Raw genomic sequence first — 27,872 nt, forward strand, 5'->3', positions numbered from 1 at the left:
CTGATTTATTGTTTCACTGAACGATGGCGAATGTCCGGAAAAATCCTGTTTCCTTCACAATCCTTCCATCGTCAAAAATAACCTTCAAACAAAGAATCAGTTTTTTGTTATTCACTCAATGTATTAGTCCACTTAGCGAACCAAGATCAATGTATTAAAAATTACTATTCATTCAACACGCTTACTTCAAACTCAATGCGTAGCCCTACTAGTTTTTACTTAATAAGTTCAATTAAATAAAGTTATGCCGTTTAAACATTAACCAGACAAAAAATCTATTAGGTAATAAACAATATACTATACAGTGTGCTTTTAAAACCATTCTCAAATTTGATTCCATGTGTTTCCCACATCGCAATTGTAAAAGTAGTTACACCTTTGATACATTATAGTCTAGATACTGTACTTTGTGACAGGTAATATGTACAATACTTTTCTCATACACCGTAATGTGAATTTTGTGTGTCACAATTTTACAAACTTTTATACAATGTCATGGTAGTAGGTAAAAGTATGTTCTATTCTTGGGTAAAAAAATAGATAGGTACCCGAGTTTGAACGTTAACCGCAAACTAAGTAATAGATTAAAATTACGGTAGTTACATTAAAATTTAGCTGGTTTATTTCTGCGTTTAGGCCAATAAAGCTAATTATTAATACAACTTCAAGTTTCTACATCAATAAGAACTAAAAAAGAGAGCGGGTTTTTTACTCTTTTCAACCAAACTGCAACTTTGAAAATTGACAACTAGGAAACTTATGATCTTATTAACACCAACATTTTATACGAGATAGGTACAAGTGTATTGTTTTCAAACGTGTAATTTTAGTGTTTTGCTCAGCCCCCCCCTAGCTCTCGTCAGCCCTGTGGACTATAGGGTGTCGGATTAACAAGGTCGCTTTCTGGTCTCATTGTAGTCTATCTTTGGATCGTTTCGACATCAGAGACATCTAAACTACGAAAGAGCTCTGGTTATGTAAAGAGCTCATTTTTATCGTCTTCATCACTGACTTTTGTTGGATCTCTTTAGACAAGCTTGGAATCAGATCTCAGGAGCCAAGTCTGTGACAGCTTCAGATTCCAGACGCTACACTAATCGGAAAGTGATACGGAGCTAAATTCAATATTCGCATGGAATCAACCCTTACCACCATAACTGTGTTATTTTTTACTATTTTTTAAATGTACTAATTACTTGTTACTAACTAAATTGAACAAAAAGTAAGAAAAGGGTAATTTTTTAATATCTGCACAACATAATATATGTTTATTTACATTTGTTATAATCATGTAAGTAAAATTTACGCAACAAATAAATCACTCATTGTGATTCTGGCTTTGTTGTTGAAAATCAGTAAATCAAATGGAAGGCAGGACGGTTGGATACATTTGCTTATCCCTAAAGTCATATTTTAAGTTGTTGAGGAGTGTCAAAAACTAATCTTAATTTTGTGAATCGGTCAGTCATTTAGTTATTGTACATCTGTTTAAAAAAAACAGCTCATGCATTAATCAGATATATGAAGATAGTTCAGCTTTGGCAAGCCTCTGCAAAGAAATTCGGCCGGGCCTCTGTCATGTCCCGCTACTTCGCATTCCGTCCACACGGTCCCTTCAGACTTGTGATGAGGCCAGGCCCGGGCCTCCTGAGGATCGGTAAAATTTCCGAAAAAAAAAAACGGCCTGAACGAAGTTATAGGTAAACCGCTAAAAAATTAAGTTTTTAGGGCGATTTTAGTTCACGCAGGGTGGAGTAAATTCCCCTCCGCCGCTGTGAAGCAGCCGTCCCCAAGTAGTATCCCCACCACTGCTCGGCACTCGCCCGCTTGCTCTATCCCCTGACCTGGCCACTGCCACTTAGCGGATAACCTCACTCCAAAACGCAAGCTCCCGGATACGTCTATGATACATTACTCTGTTCAATCAATATTTTACGCTTGTATAGGCCTACACACTAAAATACAATATATATAATAGAATAGGTAAGTAGCTGCAGAGTAAACAATATGGCGCGAGCGAGACACGACCCACACAGCTGATAAAACAAAGATGAGGAGATGCTTATCTCACTCCTCACCACTGGAGGGGGGCCCTCCTGCGCGTGGCTGCTCAGATATTTGCTTCTGCGCAGGTTCCTTTGCGAGCGGTTTATATATAATAATGCCAACCTTAAAGCATAGTTACCCTTATTTTTGGTTACAATAATCAAACAACACCACAGTTTCAACATCGAGTTTCTATTTTCTTACACACACTGGCACAATAACATTTACATAGCTTTATAATAAATATAGAAAAGTCCATTGTATACATTCATATTATAACATATGATAAACGATTCTAAACCATTTCGATGGTAATACATTAGAGTTTTCACTTATGTACACAGAGGATAAATCGGGGAATCACTATAAATTATCTGTGTGTTGCGCATTTAATGATAACACTAGTAAATGGAAATCAACTTGAAGGAACTTTCTTTAATTAATGTAAGTAAACAGCTTTTCATGCTTATAAAATAAATACAGTGGATTTGAGATCAATTTTACACAGCTTACCTTTATAAAAGGTATTTAATCCTTGACACTTTTACCTTACAAGAGACTTTGTTGAAGAGCAAAAGACTTTGATAAAACTATTTGATTATTTAGAGTGTATTACTGGGCTCACTTATAGCCTACATTGAGAAATTTAAGTTGTTTTTAATCTTTTCAGCTCAGCAGGAATCTCTTTAAATAAAAATTGTAAAGAAATAAGCAAATAAATTAAGAGAATTTAATTCTTCAAATAAAGGTTTCACAAACCTATAACTCTGTCAAAAAAAGTATTAATCCACTAGTAATGTAATCAAAATTCGTGTTTCAAAGCTGCAATTCACATTATTTTGTATAACACACTAAAACATTAGGGTCCAGGAGTTCTACCCTTGTAGGTACTCTGTACATGATACAACCATATGACTAGACTTTCTTACAACCATTGACTAGACAATTCTGAGATCAATACTTCAAACTTAGGTAACTAATTCCATTTAATTATATACACTTATGAAATCTGAGATAAGGTAAGTTCAGTTGTATGAACCTGTTTGTACGATATTTTATATTACAATTCATGCTTTTTATACCTGTATTATTTTTAATCTTTGATCACGAGTTCAAACATTTTTGTTTTTTAACTATGTAGAATATTGTAGTATAGTAACGGGCCTTTTAGATTGTCTTTTTAGAGAGCTATTTTTAGTTTACATATAAGTAATAGTTTTTTTAAATCCTTTCCACATTTTCATTTGTATAAAAAAAAGCTAAAGTAAAAAATATAACAATTGGAAATAATAAAATTATCCTGACTATTCTGTACTTATAATCCTTTCTGACAATTTGTCTGTATCGTAAACAGATTTATTATAAACTAGAATAGTTGCTTCAAATAAACTATAGACTGGTGGTAGAAATAAATAAATAATAACAAACAGATTTCACTATGACATGAATACAGTAAGGGTCTTCAAATCAGATTTCACCCCTTTGATACTTACAAACTGTTTAATCGTAATAACTATAGTAGTGTTACAAGTGTTATGTTCTGAACCTTTACATTGATTCTTAGGTTTTAATGATGATATGATACCAGTATGTGTAACAAAGATTAAATTTGTATACAGAAGAAAAAACATAGTTTTTTAAATGGACATCGTCAGGTGACTTTTACAATTTACTATTTATAATTACTGACATCACCCTGCTTTCTGTGAGGAATTTAAATGTTCAAAATATCATAAAGAAAATCATTAAAAATAAAGATTAAGACAACTTTTATAAAAATATTTATATGTATAACAGTTCAATGGATTTTAAGGAATGATAAGATTTTACAAAGATAAAGTTTACCTTGTTCCTAAATCTGGAATAATTTACCATTTCTTGCATAATATCTTTTTTAATTCAAACTATATTAAAGTAATTAAAAGTAAGTCTACAACAGAAATTATTGATTTATGTCTGAGGATGAAAAATTAAATGCATCATGGATAAAGAAACATCTGATACGTATTTCGTTAGTTCATTATTAAAACTTGAACAGATTGTATAATAAAGTGAAGTTTAGCAATGTTGATGAGGATTTGTTTTTCAAAAAGGTTATTGTGCTCTAAATATGCTAATAATCTGTAATACATGGCCTTATAAAATATTTTTCATATTGATGGCAGAAGTGCGATAGGGTGATAACTAGAAATTTAATGTAGTTTCCCAGTTTTAAATATTGGAATTACTTTAGAGATTTTTATTTTTGGGGACAACTACCAAATAGAAATCTGCATTATTAACATATTTTGTGCAGATTGTTTATGAAGCTTGGCGTTAATAATAATCATAGAATAATAAATAACTATTAAAAACATCACTTGGGTAAGTCAGATTGGAGATCTACCCATTAATATTTTCTATATTATTCTTCCTTTTCCTTATTGCAAATTGTTTATAATGTTCCACTTCGTCTTACAAACATTGATTGAATTATTTCTTTTCTTTTGAAAGAATACATTTTTTTGCAAACTTTAATATTGTTTATTTTTATTTTGTATTTCAATAAATAATTCTGACAGGTTTGTTTGTTTTTCCAATCTTCTCAACCGTACAGTTATTTTTCTTAGCTTTAAGTTAGTCTGTTACCCAATCATACAAATAGTTATGTTTTCTTTGGAAACTTGTGTGTAAATGCCAAATAAAAGTAGTACGCTACATGAAAATATTGAAGGCTTCATACTTTGCATACACAGAATCACCATAGACTGATAAATAACCAGTTCAAAGCACAATAAAAAAGTATCATATCAGAGTAGTTGACTCAATCATCAGTATGGGTTAGTGGTATTAACTTTTACCACATTCTGGACTTTCCAATTTCATCTGTATAGACATAAGGAACCATCTCAAAAAGGTTCAATGTGAATGTTACAATTCACAATGATTTCCTATAACAATACAAAATCATATTTAATGTCAAATATAAAATACTTATAACGAAATAACAATGTAAAAACTAAAAACAGACTAGCAGCAATAATAAAATAAATATAACTTTTATAGTAGTCAGGACACAGATTCAGAGTTTTAAAATTTTAAATGGACCTTAATATAGTTATAAACTATAATATCGATCGTTTACCGACTAGAAATATTAATTACAAGAGTGTCGGTCTCACTACTCTGTCTGAGGCGACTGTACGCCTTCCTTACAGTAACTCTACACAAGGACGTAGCCAGCGAGGGGGCCCAAGGGGTCAGGACCCCCCCCAAATTTTTAAGGAACAAAATGGGTATGAATACTCTTCAGGAGGTAATTTTTGTAATCATTCAATACAATTAAAATTATTATTAGATGAAATTACTATACGCTGTAAAATTATTCACAGCTCTGTCCACTACGGGAAAATATCAGTTGTCTGGAACCCCTCAAAATTTGTTTTCTGGCTACGTTCTTGACTCTACGCTAACTCACTCGTTGGCTCGAAACATACGGTACTCAGTACAACATAATGTAATTGACTAGAACGTGCTTCCGTTTGCGACAGAAAGAAATATACTTTAGCATTAAATACTCATTGTCTTCTATTTGTCTGTACACACATTTCAACACTATGTCGGGCGGCTTTCCCTGGGGGACTGAGGACGTATGGGGACAATGTGTTTAAACAATTTTGAAAGAGTGGTGGTACTTGATGAGTATCAAACACGTTGTTGCACTAAATCAAATTTGGTTTCGTAATGAATGATGTAGTAAATGTTTTTTTTCTTTTTTTAAATCACTCAAACTAAATGTGGGCAAGGAACGGAGTGCAGAAGGGGCAGAGCGAGCTGGGAGAGCCGCCGGTGGTTGTTGGGTCACATCTATACAAGACATCGCGTCGCCTACCGCCGACTATCTATTTACATAAGACACAAAACCCAAAGGAGCGGGAGGAAGAGTCCGTTTATCACATGGTTTCCTCCGTCTTGACCGAGGGTATGACGAGGGGACTGGGCGAGGATGGCGGGGGGATGACGGGCCGCAAGGGGACGGGCTGGGGCAGCGCCCGCGGTCTGAACACATCCAGTCCCGGAGGAAAGAACCTGGGAGCGAGAGTCTGGATGGCGGGGGCCGTATCTCAGTAGCGATGGGGGGCTTCGCCTAACCACGAGTCCGGACTGGGGGGAAAGTCCGGGTACCCGTGGGTGGAGCTGCCGTCCGATATCTCCGAGGGTGGCGGGTGGGGGTGTCCTTGACCTAAAATAGAAAACATTTGAAATTCGTTAAAAATTCGATACCTCTAAATAACATAAAATGTATGAGAGAAGAGAATAAGGATGTAGTAATTGACCGAAGTTGGGTGTACCTAAGGAGGAGTAGGGCTCTCCACCGTAGGGCAGGGGGTGCGAGGGTGACGACAGGTAGGGCGGGGTGGAGGTGTCTCCGTGGAGATAGCGGTTGTGAGGAGAAGCGCCTTCCTGATCCATCGCCAAGGTGCCGTAGCTGTCGTTGCTCTCTAAATCTGCAACAGATAAACAGCATGAGAACAATTCTCGTGGATAGTACTCATGTCGTAGGTACATGTAGGTATAAACTATAACAATAGACATTGCCCGATATCAAACCCAATGCTGATACTAACCATAAACTCTGAGAACACAAATAAAGGACAACCACAGAACAGGTGAACTTCGAGGCTTCATTGATAAAATCCAGCCTGCCAAATGTTTTAAGTTTCCAGTGCCTTGTTCAAGTTGTAGTCTTGATTTGGTTATGATATGTTAGTGAGATGTTATATATCTATGGTATAACCAATAATGAAATTTAGTACAACAACAAATCCAGAAAATGCGCACTAAAAATTTGTTTCCCACATCAATTAATGTTTGCGCATTAAAATTGGCAGAAATCTAAAAATAGTCGAGTCAAATTTTAGTACAATCATCGATATTTAGATTCAAAGAATTCAATATTTTAACACCAGTAACATGTAGCTTATCGATAATAACTAAGTAAAATTTAGTTATGATGTTAATTTGATATATTTCCCTTGATTCGTGTCAAAGGCATTTATTTACAATTACACTTACTACAGCATTTTAAAAGATTATACTTAGAATTGTAATTTAATAATATAGCCCAGTACGGAAATTCTTGATTTAGTTCTAGTTTGATAAGCAATAATGACTTAGGTAAAGACCTGCCATGTACTATAAATAGGAGGACCTGTAGCAGAGAGGTCTAAGACGTCAAACTTTGGGTCTTAGTTAGATCCTATATAGACTTTTTGTTCTCTAGGACAAGAAGCCTCGAAATTGCACTTGGTCCTACGCTCCTATCCTGTACGCTGCTTCTGGAGTGACAGGATATGCTGTATGGGTAAGGTTGGGAGTAGGGACCGCCTCCTGTCGAGATCCATGAGGAAGCACTTAGGGCATTAATCTCAGTTATGTCCTCTCGAAAGAAGGAAAAGCTAGCTCTGCACCAGCCTCTTCAATCAAAGCAGGCAGGGGATGGCATGCCTGCAAGAATCTGTTTAGGCTAGCAAGAATCTTTGACTCTTAGGGAATCCCACCAACTCCAACAGTCATATCCTGCAGTAGTCTAGATCTTTCGAACCACCCTTGCACCCCAGAATCTCGACATTTGCGGTTAATGTGCTTCTTCTGGAAATCAATAAGGTTGCTGAGAAATCAAAATTTAAGTGACACATCGGTTTTTGCTGTGCTCAGTGTGGGTTCAACTGGAAGGTATAAACCAGCCAAAAGTGAACCAACCAAAAGGGTAACTCAATATAGATAGTCCAAGGTTCATATTTTGTCTGTGACCTTTGCCCTTTTTATCAGTATCATAGGCCTTGTACTGAATCGACTCTCCCAATTATTCTGCTTTATAAGATCCTCGCACAGGCCCACAAAGTCGCGCAGAACAAGGTTAAATGAGGATTGGATTCTCCTTAAACAATTAAAAAGTTCTAAATAAGCGTCAGCTCTAAGGGGGTGGTAAAATTGAAATGATTTAAACTCAAATTTTAGCACAGAAACAAATAAATGACATGGTCAAAGGCATTATTTACAAGCTCTTTTAACAACCTGATATAACAAATCTTTTCGGATTTAATCTTAGAAGGGAAAGTATTTATAATTGACGAAAATTCTGACCTTAATCATATATACGAATACGTGGTTTAATGAGTATACGTGGAGAATGAGCTTGCGTGATGACCACCCAATATAGTATGGTAATTACAGACTAGCGTACGATACCAGAGGCAGTGAAGCAGCGGCGGCGGGCGAGGGCAGGATGCCATATAATGTCTGGCAGCTGGCTCCCCTACCCGCCCCGCCCTGTTAATTTTATCAGCTGATTGATCATGTGATTTTTATCACAGATGTTTGTGCTTAAGTCATCTGGTTAACTTGATCCTCCCCTCTGTAGTCGAATTGAAGTCAACGCGTGCAATTCAATTTACAGCCAGTGATGGTATAATTCTTCACCATCAATAATTATTGCATTTGTCATTCAAAAGTTCCACCAATCAAGATAATGTTTTACACTAATTATGTTATGTGTTTCAGAGTATCAATGTTACATTAATCTTTGCTTCTATGAGTGTGACTCGTGGTCGTGGGACGATATGTATCTCGAAGAGGAGCACAATACCTCTGATTGTGTATCAGTCTATGATAAGATTACACCCAACGCTAAGATAAGTTGTCACTTGAAGCGCTTTAGTTGTGCGCTATCTAACGGCATGCTAAGGAAACAGCGATTATAAATTAATATATAACAGAAAATTATTAAACACATTTTATATTGAGTAAACTCTGACTATGATTAAAACAAATACTGAACTTTTTAAATTTGATCAGTAAAAGTGAGGCGATGACTATAAGATTAAAATCTTTAACAAAAGATTTAGTGTTGTGGCGCTATCTATGCTGTAAAGAACGGAACTAGCTTTACCGAAACAACTGTCTGCCACACAATTTCCGCATGGTTGTAAGGTCTATTCTGTGAAATGTCAAGGACAATACTAAATTTCTGGAAGAAATTATCTTTGGTCGTACTGCTGTCCTCAAGTAGTGACGTATAAAGAAAATTATTTCGGAGGCAGGGGCTCACACACTAGGTGATTTATGAAAAATATCCTTAAAAAATTAGGGCTCGGAAATTCCCCGGAAATTGTTGAGGTTTAAGAAATCGTAAATGTGTTCAAGCTTAAAAAAGTACTGAGTGCAATTTTAACGCTTGTTTTTCAAATTTTCGAGGGGGGGAGGCTTGAGCCACCTGAGTCCCCCCTTTTATATACACTTGTCCTCAAGTATTGATGTATAAACTTTCATATCTCAGGTTCTGATTGAAACTCATAGTGGATTTACCCTATTTACTGTATACATTCATATTTCGTTTAGTGTACTTCTCTGCGATCTGAGCAATTATTTAAATTTTGAGTTTTTAAATGAGATACACGTCATTATAAGAGTCTGATAGATTAAAAAAAAAAACAGAAGTTTTTTAATTTCTTTGACGTTTTACATTTCCATAATATTTAAAGGTTCGATAGTCGTAGTAAGTGTAGAAGTAGTTGTAAATAAAGTATTAGCATTCTGCATTTCAGCAGTTCTCCCCCCCCCCTCCTTGCACAATATTTTCAATGTTATTGCAACATTGTTAAGTATATGACAGAATGAGTCAGGTAAGGGGTCTTAAGCATATACTAGGAGAATGGTTAGAGCTAAGAAACAAAATGCAACCTTCCTAAATCACATATAGGGAATGTATTTAAAACCATTTCGTCCAATTATTAGGAACACGATGTGCCAAAACTGGAGGTCCCTGGTTCGAATTTCTAAATTTTGAAACCTATGCCACATGGAACGTTAATTTACATCTCTATTTGACAGAAACACTATAGTGAAATTTGTTTTCAAACAATATGTTACCGCTTTAGAATTTGGGACCAAAACACAGCAGCATTGGGATTTGACATAAGATCCTGTATTTTCTACAAATAAAGAAATAAAACAGTGAAACCAGGAAATCCTTAATCTTTATGTATGTCACTTTATGTTAAATGAACACTGCCTACGTTACAAGTGAATTACATTATTCTGATCTATTGAAGTACTCATTCTCACTGTATTCTATGACCATATGCTCAGAGTTTTAAATTATGCGACTTTGGAACAACACCCAGGCACTATTGAATATATTTGGAATATACTAAATATTATTCGAGTAACTTCTGGATAGAGGATGTTAATTGCTGTAGACAACATAAGCCACGTGACGAAACACTCGAGAGTGAAATTAAATAAATTTGAAGTTTTTGCAAGCAACTTCAGCGATCCTGTTACGCGACACGTGGTGTGGCATACTCCTGCCTTAAATAATATAACCGAGTAAAATAAATTTAATTTCACTAAGTTGCAGAATATAAATGCTATTTCATTGCAGTGTCATAGATGTTCTATTTTTAATTTTATGCACAGGCCTAAACAATCTTGACTGTTGTTATATTCTCCCAAATTCGAGGATATTGAATTAACGGAATAAGAATTACCTTAAGAAGTAACCCCCCAAGAATGAACGATTACCTCTCCGAGTTCTCCCCCTAGTCGAGGGGGGAGGGGAGGATAAAAACGGCCATCGCGAAGCTTTCTTAGTTTGTCGGCACAAATCCCCTGAGATGGGGCTTGATTAAAGATGGCGGGCGGTGCGTTAGGGTAGTGGGATGCTGAGGGAGGAAAGGGGAAGGGTGACCTTTCAACTCACAATATCCTCCTTGTGGTTCAGATTACTTCGAAAGCTGAAAAAATAGTTCATTAATTTTTTTCTGGTTTGAACACTCTAAAATTTGGTTAATTACTGATTGTTTCTTTCAATAGTTATAGATTGGATTTTTATGGATTTCAACGAATCAAAACTTTAACTCAGAAAAATGTGATAGCTATCTCTCTGCCACTTAATGTGCATATTACATTTTTATAGGGGTGGGGGCATCTAAGGGTGACCTTTCAACTCACAATATCCTCCTTGTGGTTCAGATTACTTCGAAAGCTGAAAAAAATAGTTCATTAATTTTTTTCTGGTTTGAACACTCTAAAATTTGGTTAATTACTGATTGTTTCTTTCAATAGTTATAGATTGGATTTTTATGGATTTCAACGAATCAAAACTTTAACTCAGAAAAATGTGATAGCTATCTCTCTGCCACTTAATGTGCATATTACATTTTTATAGGGATGGGGGCATCTTGAGAAATTACGATTGTTGTCATATTGGCGAATAATTTTCATGTGTAACACTTTTTGTACCAGACCTGAGAAAGTAGAAGTTGTATCTTTCTCTCCTGCACGCAATGAGAGGAGCCAAACATGCTGCAAATAATGTTATGAGCGAGACCGCAGAACATGGACGTATATAAGGAGTTCAACCCTCTGAAATTTTTGAAGACAAACATTAAAATGGTACCCAATAGTTAATTTTAAGCTACAACACATTTATGAGCTCTTAAAGCTCAAATATTTCCCGGAGAAAGAATCCCAAGCGCCTGTTTTTATACCTCCTGAACCACCCAGTCAGTGTGTTAACCTCCTCCGAAATAATTCTCCATATACGTCATTGAACTCGATTAATTAATTATAAAATAATTTATGTAAACTCGTGTAGGGGAAATCGAAGATACTTGTCACAATGTTCAAAAAGGATTTTATATGTCTTTGTTTTTGTGGTGGTTTTATTTATGGTTGCACTAATGTAAGGCATCAACAATTTGCTTTTACAGTGTTTCAAAACGTTTGTATTGTAAAAAATATCTGTCATCCGTGTTGGGGTTTATAAAAGATTTCACACTGCTCAAGAAAATATACATATATGAACACTATTCACGACAAACAATCCCCTACTGAGGTAGATAGGTAGGTAGTGGTCCTCTTCCGTAGACTAATGGTAGTCTGCGCTCTCTAAATGAGAGATCACGGGTTCAAATCCCGGGGAGGACCAATCATGTGTAGACATGATCAATATAGTGAAGAATAATAAAACAGTGTACATCGAAGCCGGCATAGCTAACACTGAGGCTTAAGAGATAAAAAATATAGGTTATGGATATATCTAAGACGCTAACGTAAGGAACCCTTGTGATAACCAACCGAAGTGACTCAGCCCTAAGGTTCCTCTACAACTGTAAAGATTTCACATATACAGGGTGTTTGAAAAGTATGGGTACGGCTTAATATTTTTAAAAACCATAGGAGATAACATCTATAATAAATAAAACACAATAAATACCGATGTTTTTTAGTTTTATTTATTGTGTTATAAATTTATGACATAATTTGCTAATTAATAAAAGTCAGTGAAAACACATTAGGTAGTAGAGTGAAACGCCGCCTACCGCATCAGAATACGACGATCCAGTCAGAAATGGCAGCGCATAATGTAGGCTACTTCACAATGTGTACCTAAAACAACCCGCCATTTCTGATTGGATAAACCTTTTGAGATGCGGTTTACGGCATTCAACTCTACTAAGTGAGCTCTTTCAAATGAGGTATCACTCGACCCATGCTTCAATTTAAGATTTCCATGTTTTATTCTGTGGGCTGTCCCCCCATGGTTGGCATGTCATGGTAATAGCAAGGAAAAATAGTTTACATAGACATATGACACTGTGCAAAGTTTATAGATGTTATCTCCTATGGTTTTTAAAATATTAAGCCGTACCTATACTTTTCAAACACCCTGTATATCTTCAGCCTTTTCTATTTGGGCCTGATTACAAAACGACACTGCTTACTTTAAGTGCATGTAACTTCACTAGGGACGACTAAGAATGTTTCTAACTCTCTGTAATCAGGAAGGCTACGTTAAAAAGCTACGAATTTAAACCTACGAAAATATTTTCAAAGTCCAAAATCAATTGCTCTACAAAACAACTAAATTGCTTCCTTTAAGTGTATATAATTTCAAGAGGAACGACTAAAAATTTTCTAATCCTCTGTAATCAGGAACGTCACTTTAATTAAAAAGCTACGAATTTAAACATAAGAAAATATGTTTCAAGCCCAAAATCAATTGCACTACAAAGCAACCTAAATTGCTTACTTTCAATGATTGCAATTTCACGAGGAACGACTAAAAATATTTCTAATCCTCTGTAATCGGGAACGTCACTTTTAAAAGCTACGAATTTAAACATAAGAAAATATGTTTCAAGCCAAAATCAATTGCACTACGAAGCAACCTAAGTTGCTTACTTTCAATGATTTCAATTTCACGAGGAACGACTAAAAATATTTCTAATTCTCAGTAATCCGGAAATATATCTTAAAAACTATGAATTTAACTTAAGAACATATTTTGCAAACCCAATACAATCAGCACTTAATTGAACGTTCCAACCCAACGTAATTTACGTAAAACTATCTGACAAATTACAGTCGGCCTAGTCTGTATTCCTCAAAGTGCAAGTAATTTCAGTGCCATCTCTTCTATTCCACCAGGCTGGGAAGCCCTCTCTAATCAACTGGAGTGCGAGTCAACCCTCCGACCCCTCCCCACCCGTCGACGCACGCGTGCCGTGGCCTGCACACGCGTGCCGTACTCCACCACACTCTGTCATCCTCCAGCTAATCGCTCGACCACCTGTCCTGCTGTCCTGCCTGGGTCGTCCCACTAATGCCTCGTATATTAAAGCCACTAATGGATTAAACCGCATTTAGCTTTCAGGTGTTGGCACTACTGCGATGGAAACCGATGTTTGGAACATCTAGGGCGATGTTAGAATTCACGTTTCACAGATACACCTACAGTAAGAGTTACGGGTGTATATAAGAAGGGGCCTTACAGGGGGCTCAAGCCCCCTACCACGAAATTTTGGAAGACTTCAAATTGTACCCAGTAGTTTGTTCTAAGCTAGAAGACATTTAGGAGGTCAGCTCAAAAATTTCCTGAGCATCTATTTTTGAAGGGTATTGTTTTACTTCCTAACCCACCCAGTGAATCAGCCCCCCAAAATAATTGTTTGTATGTCCGCTACTGGTATGAGTTCATCATCAAATATCGACCGATCTAAGCGTCGGACCACCACCACAATGTTCTGTAGAGTACTGTCATTTTCACAACGGACATTTTCTGCCAATATTAAATTAGTTAACTGTTGAAACAGCCGCTGGCTTTGTCCGTAGCCTATTAATACACGTTAGCACACCACTTTCACTCACTTTTTTGAGAAATTGAATCAGCGTGAGCCAGATGTCCCGATGTTCTCATTGGGTATTAACAAATATTCTGGAACTGTGTTCCATGCAAACGGCTAAAAATGTACACATCATAATAAAGTGAAGGGTAATTGTCAAACTACTAGTGCATCGTTTTTAAAGTCGGCTTTTACTGTATTACTATACTAACACTGTTATACTACTAAGTGTTTTATATATATATATATATATATATATATATATATATATATATTTATATAAAACACTTAAAAATAGTGTACTTCGTTATAGGCCTACCAATTTCCCAGCGCAAACCATATCAAACTAAACACCATTAAGATGGCGTTGTTTACTACCAAAAACAGAATTTGCAAACAAAAGTTTGGTCACACTTGAATGTATCTTTTCTGAACACAAAATAAACTAGAAAATAGAAACTATTTTTTAATACTTTTATACGGAGTGGTATACGTTTGAAGCGGAATTCATGGGCGTCCTTTAATCAGGCCCAAAGAAAACCATTTGAAGATAAAGATTTATATTTTTACATTATGTATATGAGGTATAGCTGTAGGGGATAACAGTTTTATATTTTCTCAAATAACCCCCATTATAACAATATAATATCCTACAGTCATAATTCATTTATAACCCACGGATATACAGTACTGTAAAAATTCAAATTTTTATTATTAGCACTTTTTATTTAGCCCTGGTTAGAACATTGAATAAGTTTTCTAATTTGAATAATTGTAAAAAAAATGTATCTTTTTTGTTCAACAACTATGAATTTAAATTTTTTTTAACCGTTAAAAATCAGTTGGATCTCCTTAATTATATATTATTATCAGCAATTGTATTTACAAAAATGTGTTTTACCATCCTTTTAGATTACTCCACCCATAGAATATCACCGTCTGTAATAATTAAGAACTTCAGATTTTTACTTTTGCCGAAATACCTTGAAACATAAAATCTCGAGCTAAAGTAATTCAGTAGGCCTAAATTAAATCCATATATACTGTGTTCCATAATTACAATGCGAGTATTTTACCCGCATATACCTAACCGGATTGTATATTGTATTGTAAAAATAAGCCACTACATTTTAAGTTTTGACCGCAAATTAAAAGGTTAAACTTACGCCAGACTCGGGTTAGCGTGGGACCCTCACGTCAGGGCCTGCCCTGGCCTCACGTTCGCCCCCAACAGCTAACGTCTCGTCTGCCAAGCGACTCCCGATGGACAGATAATTACCATTTACCAACTCTCTACCAGTAACTTCGTTAAGGTGGTACGGTCAACAAACGAATAAACTTCAATGTTGGTATGCCACGTCAGTCTATGACCTTCCCATGAGGCAATTATAAATTTTCAGCTTAATCGTAACATGACTTCTGTTGGAACCACAGGACTATTGGACAAATTCTCAGTAGAAGGCATTGTTGCCACATTATTCTGCAAATTTGTTCTGGAATGATAGATAAATCTTTGTAGACTTGAAGTATTTAAAGTAGTTTCACATTTTCTGTACATATACTGAAGATTCATTCACTTTTTTCATCCCTTTACTTCTTCTGTCCCAACCTCAAAATTTGATATTTCCAACAAAAAAATATGTTTTTCGACTGGACAGCAATTATGAAGTGAAATACCCTTACGGCCCTCTTTACACTTTGTTTTTTTTACCAAGTTATTGTTTTACTGGTTGGGAGAATTTTCATATCGCCCTTTGTGGAAACTATCTTTAGCTTATATTAACAACAATCAATGAAGCAAGTTATAGATCAAAACGACCATGGACTAGTTCCTAATTGGACTAACCGTGTGAGTGGCTGAAATTGGAGTCTAGGTCCACCTTCAGCTCGTCTTTAGGGTCGTGTCTGGGCGATCCTCCGCCCTTCATCGACCGGAAGTACTGGCTCCAGCGCGTCCTTCCGGCGTCCTTCTTCAGCCTCTTCTCTTTAGCTCTCCTGAAACATAAACTCAACACTGAACAAAGGACTCTGAGAGCAAGACAATCCCCACTGTAACTATTAACTTCAAAGCTTGGGGAATTTCTAAGACCGTCTAGGTCAAGTTATGAAGTTACCAAGATCAGATTATTCTACAATATAAGTGGACAAAATTGAATGACGAGTTAAGCTCCAGTTAACTACTCTTAGTGCAGTGATCGGAATCTGACGCTGTCACAGGCATGACTCTAATGTTCGTCTGAAGAAATAAAAAAGTCAGCGACGAAGATCAAAACGAACTCTTTAAACCGTAACACCCTTGCGCCCTCCGCCTGCCCGGGCTCAACTGGTGGCGAGACTCCGTGGACAATTGACCCACCTATAGTAACACCCTTGCGTCCTCTGCCTGCCCGGGCTCAACTGGTGGCGAGACCCCATGCACAATTGACCCACCTATAGTAACACCCTTGTGTCCTCTGCCTGCTCGGGCTCAACCGGTGGCGAGACTCCGTGGACAATTGACCCACCTATAGTAACACCCTTGCGTCCTCTGCCTGCCCGGGCTCAACTGGTGGCGAGACCCCATGCACAATTGACCCACCTATAGTAACACCCTTGTGTCCTCTGCCTGCTCGGGCTCAACCGGTGGCGAGACTCCGTGGACAATTGACCCACCTATAGTAACACCCTTGCGTCCTCTGCCTGCCCGGGCTCAACTGGTGGCGAGACCCCATGCACAATTGACCCACCTATAGTAACACCCTTGTGTCCTCTGCCTGCTCGGGCTCAACCGGTGGCGAGACTCCGTGGACAATTGACCCACCTATAATAACACCCTTGCGTCCTCTGCCTGCCCGGGTTCAACTGGTGGCGAGACCCCATGCGCAATTGATCCACCTGTAGTAACACCCTTGTGTCCTCTGCCTGCTCGGGCTCAACTGGTGGCGAGACTCCGTGGACAATTGACCCACCTATAGTAACACCCTTGCGTCCTCTGCCTGCCCGGCTTCAACTGGTGACGAGACTCCGTGTACAATTGACCCACCTATAGTAACAGCCTTGCGTCCTCTGCCTGCTCGAGCTCAACTGGTGGCGAGACTCCGTGCACAATTGACCCATCTATATTAACACCCTTGCGTCCTCTGCCTGCCCGGCTTCAACTGGTGACGAGACTCCGTGCACAATTGACCCACCTATAGTAACAGCCTTGCGTCCTCTGCCTGCTCGAGCTCAACTGGTGGCGAGACTCCGTGCACAATTGACCCACCTATAGTAACACCCTTGTTTACTCTGAATGCCCAGACAATGCGCTACACTAAGCCGAGCTGCACAGTCAAGTGCCGCAGGGGGGTGACGACCAGCTGCTGCAGCCCTAGCAGTGCTCCCTCTCTCTACCCCCGTGTCACGCTGGGTTCCTTCGTCTATGCGAATATTCCTATAACGATATATACCAACTATATAAGAGTTTACTAACAAATGGTACTATACCCGATAATGTTATTTGTATTCTGTTCTAACACTTTTTCACTCATCTACACGTTGGTCCCTTATCAGTTGGAAAAAATAGAAGAGAGATAAAATGCTGTGAACTATAGTTATCATGAAAGTGTGATGGAACAGGGGGATAGTAATCTGATTCTCCTTCGATACTTATACATAGATTTTGTATATGAAACCACCCTTTACAATTGTCCTCGTAATAGAATTTACCGAAAATGTATGTACATTATACCGAAATGACCCAATTGTTTGTAACCCGAACTGGTTCTAAGATACTTAATACGTATAAATCTCATGTGAATAAATTAATAGTACTTCAGTTGTCACAAAATCCATTCAGCTTTTCCAACTGAGCCGGTAGGACTTTCAAATGTACTATTTCTGTTGACAAAAGGAGCACAGTAGAAGGTTTACTCAGTCTCATATCCATTGGAGTTAGCCGCATGTGACATCGAAATGCCGGTAAAAATAGTGGTTTTGGTATAACTATTCAAATTTTAAGCCTTATAGGCGTACTAAACATTTAGATTATACTGAATAGTGCAGTCTACCTAACTGAAAATTTCTTTAGTAAACATAGTTCCATAGTTCAATAAACTTATTTCCAGATTATGAGATAAAACTTTGAAATTCATTTTGACCATCTGAAGGTTAATCTAAATTTTGAGATCTGGCGTTATGATAAAAATTTTCCCTTCTCTGGATTATAATGGCTTTCAGTTTACAAAATCCCAAAAAAGTGTCATTAATAATAAAATTCAACTATATTCGTTGTACTAGAAGAGAACGTCACCAACCTGTTCTGGAACCAGACCTGGACTACCCGCATGTCCAGACCCGTGTCTTGACTCAGCTGTTCCCTGACGTGTCTGGCGGGCTTGGGACTGTTGTTGTAGGCCATCTTGAGAGTCTCCAGCTGCTTGGCGGTGATCGTAGTGCGCGGCCTCTTGTTAGGCTGGTCGCCGTCCAGACAACTGCCGTCTGCAACGTCAAAGTCAAAGAATGTTCTATTTTACCAGGCGAAGTTAGGGCTAAGAGGCCTTCTCTAACATTTAACCTAGGAACAAACGGCTTAGAGGTGACTTATGAACCACCACCGATGGCCGGACAGGCGGTCTGCTTGCAAGGACAGGATCGCTCAGCGGTCACCCATCCAAGCAGCAGCCAAGCCCGACTTGCTTGATCTTTCGGTAACTGCCGTACCCGTTACACTGCGCCATTGGCTGCTCTGTACCACACTGTACAGAGAGCATTATAATATAAATAAGAAAGACTTATATCTGATGATTGTAGGAATTCTCTCTAATTAAAACGTCAGAAAATTTAAGATGTCCAAAAAATGCTTTCCAGTTTGCAATAATACTCCAGTTTGAATGATATATTTACAGTCCATGTAAATATATCATTCTGATAATTACAACAACATAGGCCAGGGTAAGAAATATGGAAAAGATATATAAGGTGTATCTTTTCTGGCTCTTCCATTATACAAAACATTAAGTCGGAAACTCACAACAGTTTATCTTCACACTCCTTCATTATTTGGAGAGCTACGGATCATATTATATGTATGTAAACATTGTCAACAACATAGTCTATATAAATAAATAAATAAATAAATATATATATATATATATATATATATATATATATATATAATAGTAAAAATATGTTCCATTAATACAACTTTAACTTTAGGAATATGATGAAAGTGTCTTTGGTATGTCCATATGAATTTAAATATTAGGCCAAAATAAGCTCTTTTTGTTCAAGAGAATTTTAAAAAACGCTAAGGTACTTCACAATTAGTAAAAATGGATTTAACTTTTTAAAGGATCAATTACACCATTCGGAAATAGGTAAACACAATGGGGATTTCTAAGGTTTTATTGACGTAGAATCCACTTTCGACCATGTACAAATTTTACGGGAAGATGTAACAATTTTTTGTAGTCTTAGTTAATGATGAATTTTAAAATTGAACTGCGACTCTCAAATAAATAATACATTATGACTAATAATTTTTGGCTCGGGTTTCTCCAAGCGCTTCTATTTGTTCTTCTATGGAGCGGCCTGTTGCCATGCACATAAGCCTCAAGGGCCTTTTGTGCACCCCAGAAGCACACCATGAGGCCTACCAGTCTATGATTACAGTTGTTCCACAAACCCCCAAAGACAACCTATCAGGTCCTCCAAGCGCTACTACCCATCATGACATGAGTCGGCTGCTGACATGTCCATGAAAGAAGATAAGGGAATTTCGCAAGGCCAATCAACATCAAAGGTGTATCCATTTAAAAGTAGACCTTAAAATGTGCTCGCAGTTGGAATACAGTTTGGCACACGTACCTTTCGTCTTGGCTGCTTCATAGTCGGGCTTGCAGACCAGCTTGCGGTCTTCCATGAGGTAGAATTCGTCTCCAGTGTTTAACTGCCTGCTGCACATGACACACGCGAAGCACTGAAGATGGTAGACGAAGTCCTGAGCTCTCCGCACCACTTGGGTAGGCGGAATGCCCAACTCGCAGCCTGCACATTTCGTTCCGAATCTCCTGTAACAAGGGCACCCTGTAGGAGTCTCAGCATCACATGATCTCTTGGGTATCGCAGAGCAATATGTGAGTACCCAAGAGAGGAAATTCTACCGCGTGCCTTCAGCGATATATGGCTCAGTGATTGGCCCTGTACTTCTCGTATTCACACAAACACCAGAGGTTTTAGAGAACAACACTCTTTGTCATTAAGATTAAGCGAATGAACCTTTTAAACAATCCTTCACTCTTTAAGCTTCTTGCATACAGATTATTATTAACTTATTGTCTTAAGTTATATTTGAAAGAATATTACTTTACAGGTGCTCCCGTAAGTCTTTTGATATCGGAAATTATTGGGCTCAGATTACGTTTACTTAGACGGGAAAAAGCATCTATTTACGAAGTAAATGTGGATGTGACCCTTCACAATTCGACTGATGGTTTTGAACTCATAAACAAATTGCTTTGATTCTGTTTTTCAATGAATCCTACGTCAGTATTAAGTATGTTAATTTTTTGATCAGCTAGCTCCAAGAGTTCTCTTGGTCTCAGGAAGAACTCTACAGATTTTGAGGTCTAAAGGTCAAGGGCAGTGTGAGTCCGTCTGTGCGATTACTCTTGATAGAAAGGTCCTAAACGCTTGAAACATGGTACATAGGTTCCTCTTGATACAAGAAAGGATTGTATTTAATTTAAAAATCAAAAGGTCGAAGGACAGTCCATCCGTCTGTTTGTCCGTTTGTGTAATAACGCTTTCGATACGTTCTGACTGATCCTTCGATAGTGCGTTATATCGACTTACTGACTCTCAAGTTGAGACTAATGATCCTGCATTGAATGTTGTCTTTAGATTTAAATTTTTACAGTCCATCTACTGGCCTGTTTATAAGGAATTTAGTGCGTTAATATACAAATAGATTACGTACTTCTTTTTGTTCTTTTCTAAACTATAATAAATACTTGGACGCGAAAAGACCATATTTTCGTATGTAATTGAATTTAAACTTAAGGGGGAATCAAAGTACGCTTACTTGAAGAAGTCCTCCTTGCAGAAGACCATGCCGTTCCTTGCGAAGCACTTGTCTGTGAGCTGACCTCCACACTCGGAACACTTGAGACAACGCGCGTGCCAGGTTCTTTCCAGGACCTTGAGGATAAAGCGATCCAGGATCAGCTCGTGGCAGCCACCGCACTTCGGTATACTTGCTGGAACACAACAAACATCCTTAGTTCAGAACATCTCAGTTACCTCGTCCAGGACATTGTGAGGATGAAGGGATCAAGGATCAGGTAGTGACAGCCACCGCAGTTCGGTATACTTGCTGGAACACAACAAAAATCCTTAGTTCAGAATATCGCAGTAAGTTCATCCAGGACCTTGAGGATGAAGCGATCCAGGATCACCTCGTGGCAGCCACCGCACTTCGGTATACTTGCTGGAATACAACAAACATCTTTAGACAGAACATAGCAGTAACCTCGTCCAGGTCCTTGAGGATGAAGCGATCCAGGATCAGCTCGTGGCAGCTGCCAGACTTCGGTATACTTGCTGGAAAAAAACAAACATCCTTAGTTCAAAAAATCTTACTAAGGTCGTTTTGGGCTTGTGGATTAAATTGATGGATAATTACACAATAAGTCATTAATGTAAAGACAATAATCTATTTAAGATAGATTTACTTTTTGTTGTAGCAGAATCATGTTTTCAGTAATCTAAGTGTCTTGAAAAAAATTAGCCAAGGGGGGGGGGTTTGGATATACTACTACAGACCTTAGAGAAAATACTTCAAAATAACAAAAGGCGTCTACAAAAATTGATATCTATGGATAGTTTACGTTACCAAAATATTAGAGCCATGCAATGTAAAGTTTATATATAGTATCAAAGTAGCAGAAGATATAGTCTATAAGATCTATTGATGATTTACAGGTGAAAATGTGTAATGTCTACTCTTAGACCTAAACGACTAATTTAATGAATATACTTTAATTAGACTTGTACAATAGAATAATAAAGCAATTTAAAGGAAATACATAGGCATGATGCCTGAATATCGAGAAATTATACAGGATAGAAATAAACCAATTAAGTGTGGTACACACCCAAGCTGCAGAATACTAAAATTAGACAAAATTTGTTAAATTTATATAATTTAGAACACTATAATTAAGTTAACAACAATTCTTGTCAATGTAGTTCAGTTAATAATTAGCATTCTATTATTTATTATACATTCTCAATGCGCCTAACTTTGAGTGCCATTATTTTTGATACCTATTTAAAAAGGTTTCAAGACGTATGCCGCCCACACGGATAAGAAGTGACACAACATCGAAGTAATATAATGAATATGTTTATAAACATAATACGTCCAACTCTAACTGGTTACAATCAAACTAAGACCACATTTTTAGAAACCACTAATATGTTTGTAACTGTATTTAAACCTTTTCATGTGTTTAGATGATGAGGGTTATAGAATTTTTAGAAAGTGTTTTTAGTAACGAGACTTGTTTCACTAGCGACCGGTGTCGTACAAATTAACTTTCAGGACGTAATTACGTAATTCATCCTCAATTTCATGTTTTGAAGTGACTATAATGATTAGTTGCAGTTGAATTGTTTTTATTTTTAACTTTCATGGTGTTCCCTGCAATAAATCTTCAAATAAAATACAATTTGTTGAGTTATTTATTTTGTCCGCATGTCTCCGTACTGTCACGCCAAATGTTTGGATATTATTGTTTTTTACCCGTAATATTGGATTTTTATCATTAAAATAATATGTTAGATTTTAGTGGTTATACTAATGTAATAACACTCGTCCAATTTACGTACTCAATTGTTAAATTCAGTATAGTCCACGATACAGTAATCCTCACAATTTTGTTTCTCTTAGAGTGAATTTAATATTACAATTGATATTAAAATACACTTCAAAACAAAGAAAAATGTCAGGTAATCGTGAATTTAATACGTACGAGTATATTTTAAACATGTTCTACTAGTATATTTATTTTAAAATACAATTATTTTTATACTTTAACAATAATAATACAGACTTTTTGACTAAACATGAATTAAATATGTTTGATTACCTAAACAAATAACAAAAGGATGCTTTTGAGAATTAGATTTATAAACAGATAAAACAATATAAATGTAGGTATAAATAATTCTATTCTTGAATTGTAGGGGTTGGTTAAAAGTAACTTTTGTTTATTTCCAATATATTTTTTTCCGAATCGTCTATGAAGTCATTCAGAAAATAATGTAGAAAGAATAGAAAGAAACAAATATTTGTTGTAGTTTTAGTCATTCTGAATCTTTAGTTGAATGCTTTACTAATAAGGCCTACTCTATTTATTTATTGGAACTTTTTATAGAGTATATTATTATTATTATTTTCACTTTCCCACTATTTCAACTACGAATATATTACTGAAAACTGTAATACAAAAATGTAACTACTAGAATGGTGATGTAATGATTATTTAATATTCGTTTTTAAATAGTTATTTTTAATGTGTACAAACTGCTTTAAAAACTAGCATTTATTATAACGATAACTTATAAAAACGTATTTTTAGTATCAAGGAAATAAAAAGTATTTTAAACTGATCATTTAGCTCACTGGTAACAAAACCCTTGTATATTATCTTTGCAGTTCATAGGATCTTGCATTTTTTGAACCATATGGCCCTGAAAGTCTCTAGAGTATTCACTACACCATTTTCGAACAACTTATTAAAAGCCCGTTGCATATACTGGTTATTATTATCTCTTTGATGCTGCTTAAACTTATATACTGAAAGTATTCAGCATTTAAAGCTGCTTGTGTATTTATTAATAAGGATATTGGTGATATTGACCTTCGGTAATCTGGCCAAGAGTTTCTGTACCTAGTTCAGCTGGACCTCTTGGAACCTTCGTCCTATAGCTTCCGGTCTAGGGAATCCCCGCCTCGTGAGTCCTGTAATCTTTCAGGCTCTGGAATGTCATGATCTGTGGGAGCTTTCCGTCTCATTTTAAATTTTGGACATCAACTTCTGGATTTAGGAATGTTTCGGCCTATGGACTGATTTTCCGGTCTCAGAGATCTGTTAATCTGAGCTCCTAATATTTTAAAATTCATTTAGTGTAAATCGTTACAACTTCCGGAAACTACAACTTCCGGAATTCTGGCCCATACTGGCTACAGGAAGATTCTTGTCTATAGTCATTGATCTCTAAATTCCCCTGTCTTCTGTCTTGGAGGGATATTTTGTCTTATGTCTATACCGCGAAAAGTCCATCTTCTAGAAATTCCCAAATGACTTTGAAAGCTCCCGTCTTAAGGAAGTCCTGACTTATAGTAGATTATGTCATTTGGAAGATTCTGGAGTAATTATGACTACGATTCTGAGAGCTAAGGCTCTTGGGAATGAAGTCCACTAGGAAGTTCGTTCACTGGTAGCTCCTTGGACGTTTGGTATCTCAGAACGGTTTTGATCTTGGAGGGTGATGATCCTTGTAGGAGTCAGTCTCTAGAACCTATCATGCTCTTGGAGCTCCTACGCCTGGGAATTTTGGCCACTGTTGGTTCTCAATTACTGGGAGGTCTCTGCGTCTGGTACTTTTACAAAAACCTAGAGCCTTTAGAAACTCCTGAATTCTAGGATCTGCAAATTTCCTATCCAGAAATGATCCCTGACTTTGAGTGTTCATGAACTATGTTAAGTCTACCGATTGAATATCCCGACCACTCCATTTTTTCCAAAGTATCATCGGATACAGAACACAAAAGATAACATATAGGCCTAATCTTCCGGAGGCTTTTAGCTTCTCCTAGATTTTTGATCCCAAACTCATGAAGTTTTTGAAAATAAAACTTATGTAAAAATTGAATTAATATCCCATGTTACTATTTAATACAAAAACATTCGTGCAAAATGTAATTAAATTCATGGATCCACAGGAAGTGTAGGGTTGTTTTTAAGAAACGCTCTCGCTTATTCCAATCAGAAGGGACGTACAAATTATTCTCATTTAATATTTGTTCAATAGAAAGGCTCTACCAAATTAATTTTAGATAAATACATTGCTAAGTTATGTAGCGTAGTTGATCAGAAACTTGTTTTTGTCCTGAAGCTTCGCCTTATTATTGGTGTCGAAATCCCATAGTGGGTTAACATTTATAACATAGAGTGGTTATAACCTGATTTTTGCTAAAATCCGCCCAATTGCAAGTTGAAGTAATCGTGATGACTCACAATAGTAGATACAATACAGAGAATTACTTGGTTACTTATAGAGAAATTGCGATAGGCAGATTACAAATCTATCTAAACAGAGTCTTCTTCCAGTATTATTCATTGACATATACTGATAATAAATATTGTTATACCATACTTCAAAACATTTTCTTTTAATTAAATCTAAAATTATTGCAAAAATACGAAACTATTTCTTTTTCTTTTCAAAGAAGTTTTGGAATGCCTGTCTACACAGTAATCCTTCATATTTAAGTTACATTTTTACATGCCACGAATTGTTCTCTTTTCTTAACTCCTAAAATATGTATTTCTACATTATAACTTCCGTTCGTCTTTATGATATAATGTTTTAAACATATTCAACACTGTATGTAATTTATTTGAAGGTCTGAAGGTAACTTGCAGAACCAAAGGGCCATAAATAAAATATTGTCAACATTTTGACTGTTCCTTTGAGTTTATGGTACTTTCTTTCAAATACACGTTATTTAAACAAATCAATTCATGATATACATTTATTCCAAAAATTGTGTGGATAATTGAACATTAAAGATATCAGGTTATAGTTTAAAATAATAATTAACTTCTAAGTAATGTAATAATAATGTAAACATAGCTGATTAAGAAAGTTATTGTTGAAAGATTTAATTATATTTTCATTTAAATAATCAAGCGTACAAGATTTAGTGTAAAAATCTAAATGAGAAAAAGCAATTTTAAACCTTGATGGGAAATACTATTTGAAATAAAACTCCTACATATGTTTGTACAACAAAGATTAAATTAAACTCACAGAGAAAGTGGAACGGGTATTTCCTAAAGTCCTGAGGGAAGACCCTGGAGAGCTGGTCGAGGGCTTGAGGCTCCACGCACGTAGGTACCTCTATCATACTTCATGACGTCACTACCACAGATACCTCTTATCAGCTTATCACAACAATCAGGTCGCGGATCAACAGATTTAAGTCCGGCTTGTCAACATATGTCGGGGCGAAAAGCGTTAATACCGTGTAAAATATCGGGCACAAATAAAACCATAAGGAGGACTATCCGCGCAGGTCCGAGCCCAGGGGGTGACTGGCAGCTCGCCGATGGGAGGGTGAAGTTCGCCCATCCCGCTTGTAACGAGCCTCCCCATTGGTCCCCAGGCCACGCCCCTTTCAATGCTGCCACCCGTCTGCCACTAATTTCTATACGGGAAAGCTGGAAATGTTTAAGTCAAATACAAACATATCGAGTTTGTCTGTATTCTAGGGAGACGTTCAAGATATGAACATTTCTCAGGCTCATTTACACGGCATGAAGAATGTGCACAAGTTCTCACAGCAACAACAACGGTCTGGTATACTCAAATATATCTGGTTTGTCTGTATTCTAGGGAGACGTTCAAGATATGAACATTTCTCAGGCTCTTTTACACGGTATGAAGAATGTGCACAAGTTCTCACAACAGCAACAACGGTCTGGTATACTCAAATATATCTGGTTTGTCTGTATTCTAGGGAGACGTTCAAGATATGAACATTTCTCAGGCTCTTTTACACGGTATGAAGAATGTGCACAAGTTCTCACAACAGCAACAACGGTCTGGTATACTCAAATATATCTGGTTTGTCTGTATTCTAGGGAGACGCTCCAGATATGAACATTTCTCAGGCTCATTTACACGGCATGAAGAATGTTCACAAGTTCTCACAGCAGCAGCAACGGTCTGGTATACTCAAATATATCTGGTTTGTCTGTATTCTAGGTAGACGCTCAAGATATGAACACTTCTCAGGCTCATTTACACGGTATAAAGAATGTGCACAAGTTCTCACAACAGCAACAACGGTCTGGTATACTCAAATATATCTGGTTTGTTTGTATTCTAGGGAGACGTTCAAGATATGAACATTTCTCAGGCTCTTTTACACGGTATGAAGAATGTTCACAAGTTCTCACAACAGCAACAACGGTCTGGTATACTCAAATATATCTGGTTTGTCTGTATTCTAGGGGCGACGTTCAAGATATGAACATTTCTCAGGCTCATTTACACGGCATGAAGAATGTTCAGAAGTTCTCACAGCAACAAAAACGGTCTGGTATACTCAAATATATCTAGTTTGTTTGTATTCTAGGGAGACGTTCAAGATATGAACATTTCTCAGGCTCATTTACACGGCATGAAGAATGTTCAGAAGTTCTCACAGCAACAACAACGGTCTGGTATACTCAAATATATCTAGTTTGTTTGTATTCTAGGGAGACGCTTCAAGATATGAACGTTTCTCAGGCTCATTTACACGGCATGAAGAATGTTCAGAAGTTCTCACAGCAACAACAACGGTCTGGTATACTCAAATATATCTAGTTTGTTTGTATTCTAGGGAGACGTTCAAGATAT

The 27,872-nt window shown here is 36.9% G+C and overlaps 1 protein-coding gene across 1 annotated transcript; it reads right to left on the reverse strand.

Annotated features, from left to right (window-relative positions):
- Positions 1 to 2,218: 2,218 nt before the first annotated feature.
- On the reverse strand, positions 2,219 to 26,540 carry LOC124364394 (LIM/homeobox protein Lhx3-like). The gene is made up of 7 exons (XM_046819836.1): positions 26,277 to 26,540; positions 21,259 to 21,433; positions 20,043 to 20,245; positions 18,491 to 18,674; positions 16,063 to 16,211; positions 6,378 to 6,533; positions 2,219 to 6,268 (listed from the first exon to the last, which is right to left on the reverse strand). The coding sequence occupies exons 1-7, from the start codon at positions 26,371 to 26,373 to the stop codon at positions 6,150 to 6,152; spliced, it is 1,083 nt and encodes a 360-aa protein (XP_046675792.1). The 5' UTR covers positions 26,374 to 26,540; the 3' UTR covers positions 2,219 to 6,149.
- Positions 26,541 to 27,872: the final 1,332 nt, after the last annotated feature.

Source organism: Homalodisca vitripennis, chromosome 6 (genome assembly GCF_021130785.1).
Source record: "Homalodisca vitripennis isolate AUS2020 chromosome 6, UT_GWSS_2.1, whole genome shotgun sequence".
Taxonomy (NCBI): Eukaryota; Metazoa; Arthropoda; class Insecta; order Hemiptera; family Cicadellidae; genus Homalodisca; species Homalodisca vitripennis.

What these genes read in the sequence shown, in the direction of transcription:
- LOC124364394 (XM_046819836.1), bottom strand. Translation starts at nt 26,373, where the DNA reads ATGATAGAGGTACCTACGTGCGTGGAGCCTCAAGCCCTCGACCAGCTC. An exon ending in TGAAGCAGCCAAGACGAAAG is followed by an intron (nt 18,675 to 20,042) that starts GTACGTGTGCCA and finishes TTGACGTTGCAG; the next exon opens with ACGGCAGTTGTCTGGACGGC. An exon ending in CAGGTCTGGTTCCAGAACAG is followed by an intron (nt 16,212 to 18,490) that starts GTTGGTGACGTT and finishes TTTATGTTTCAG; the next exon opens with GAGAGCTAAAGAGAAGAGGC.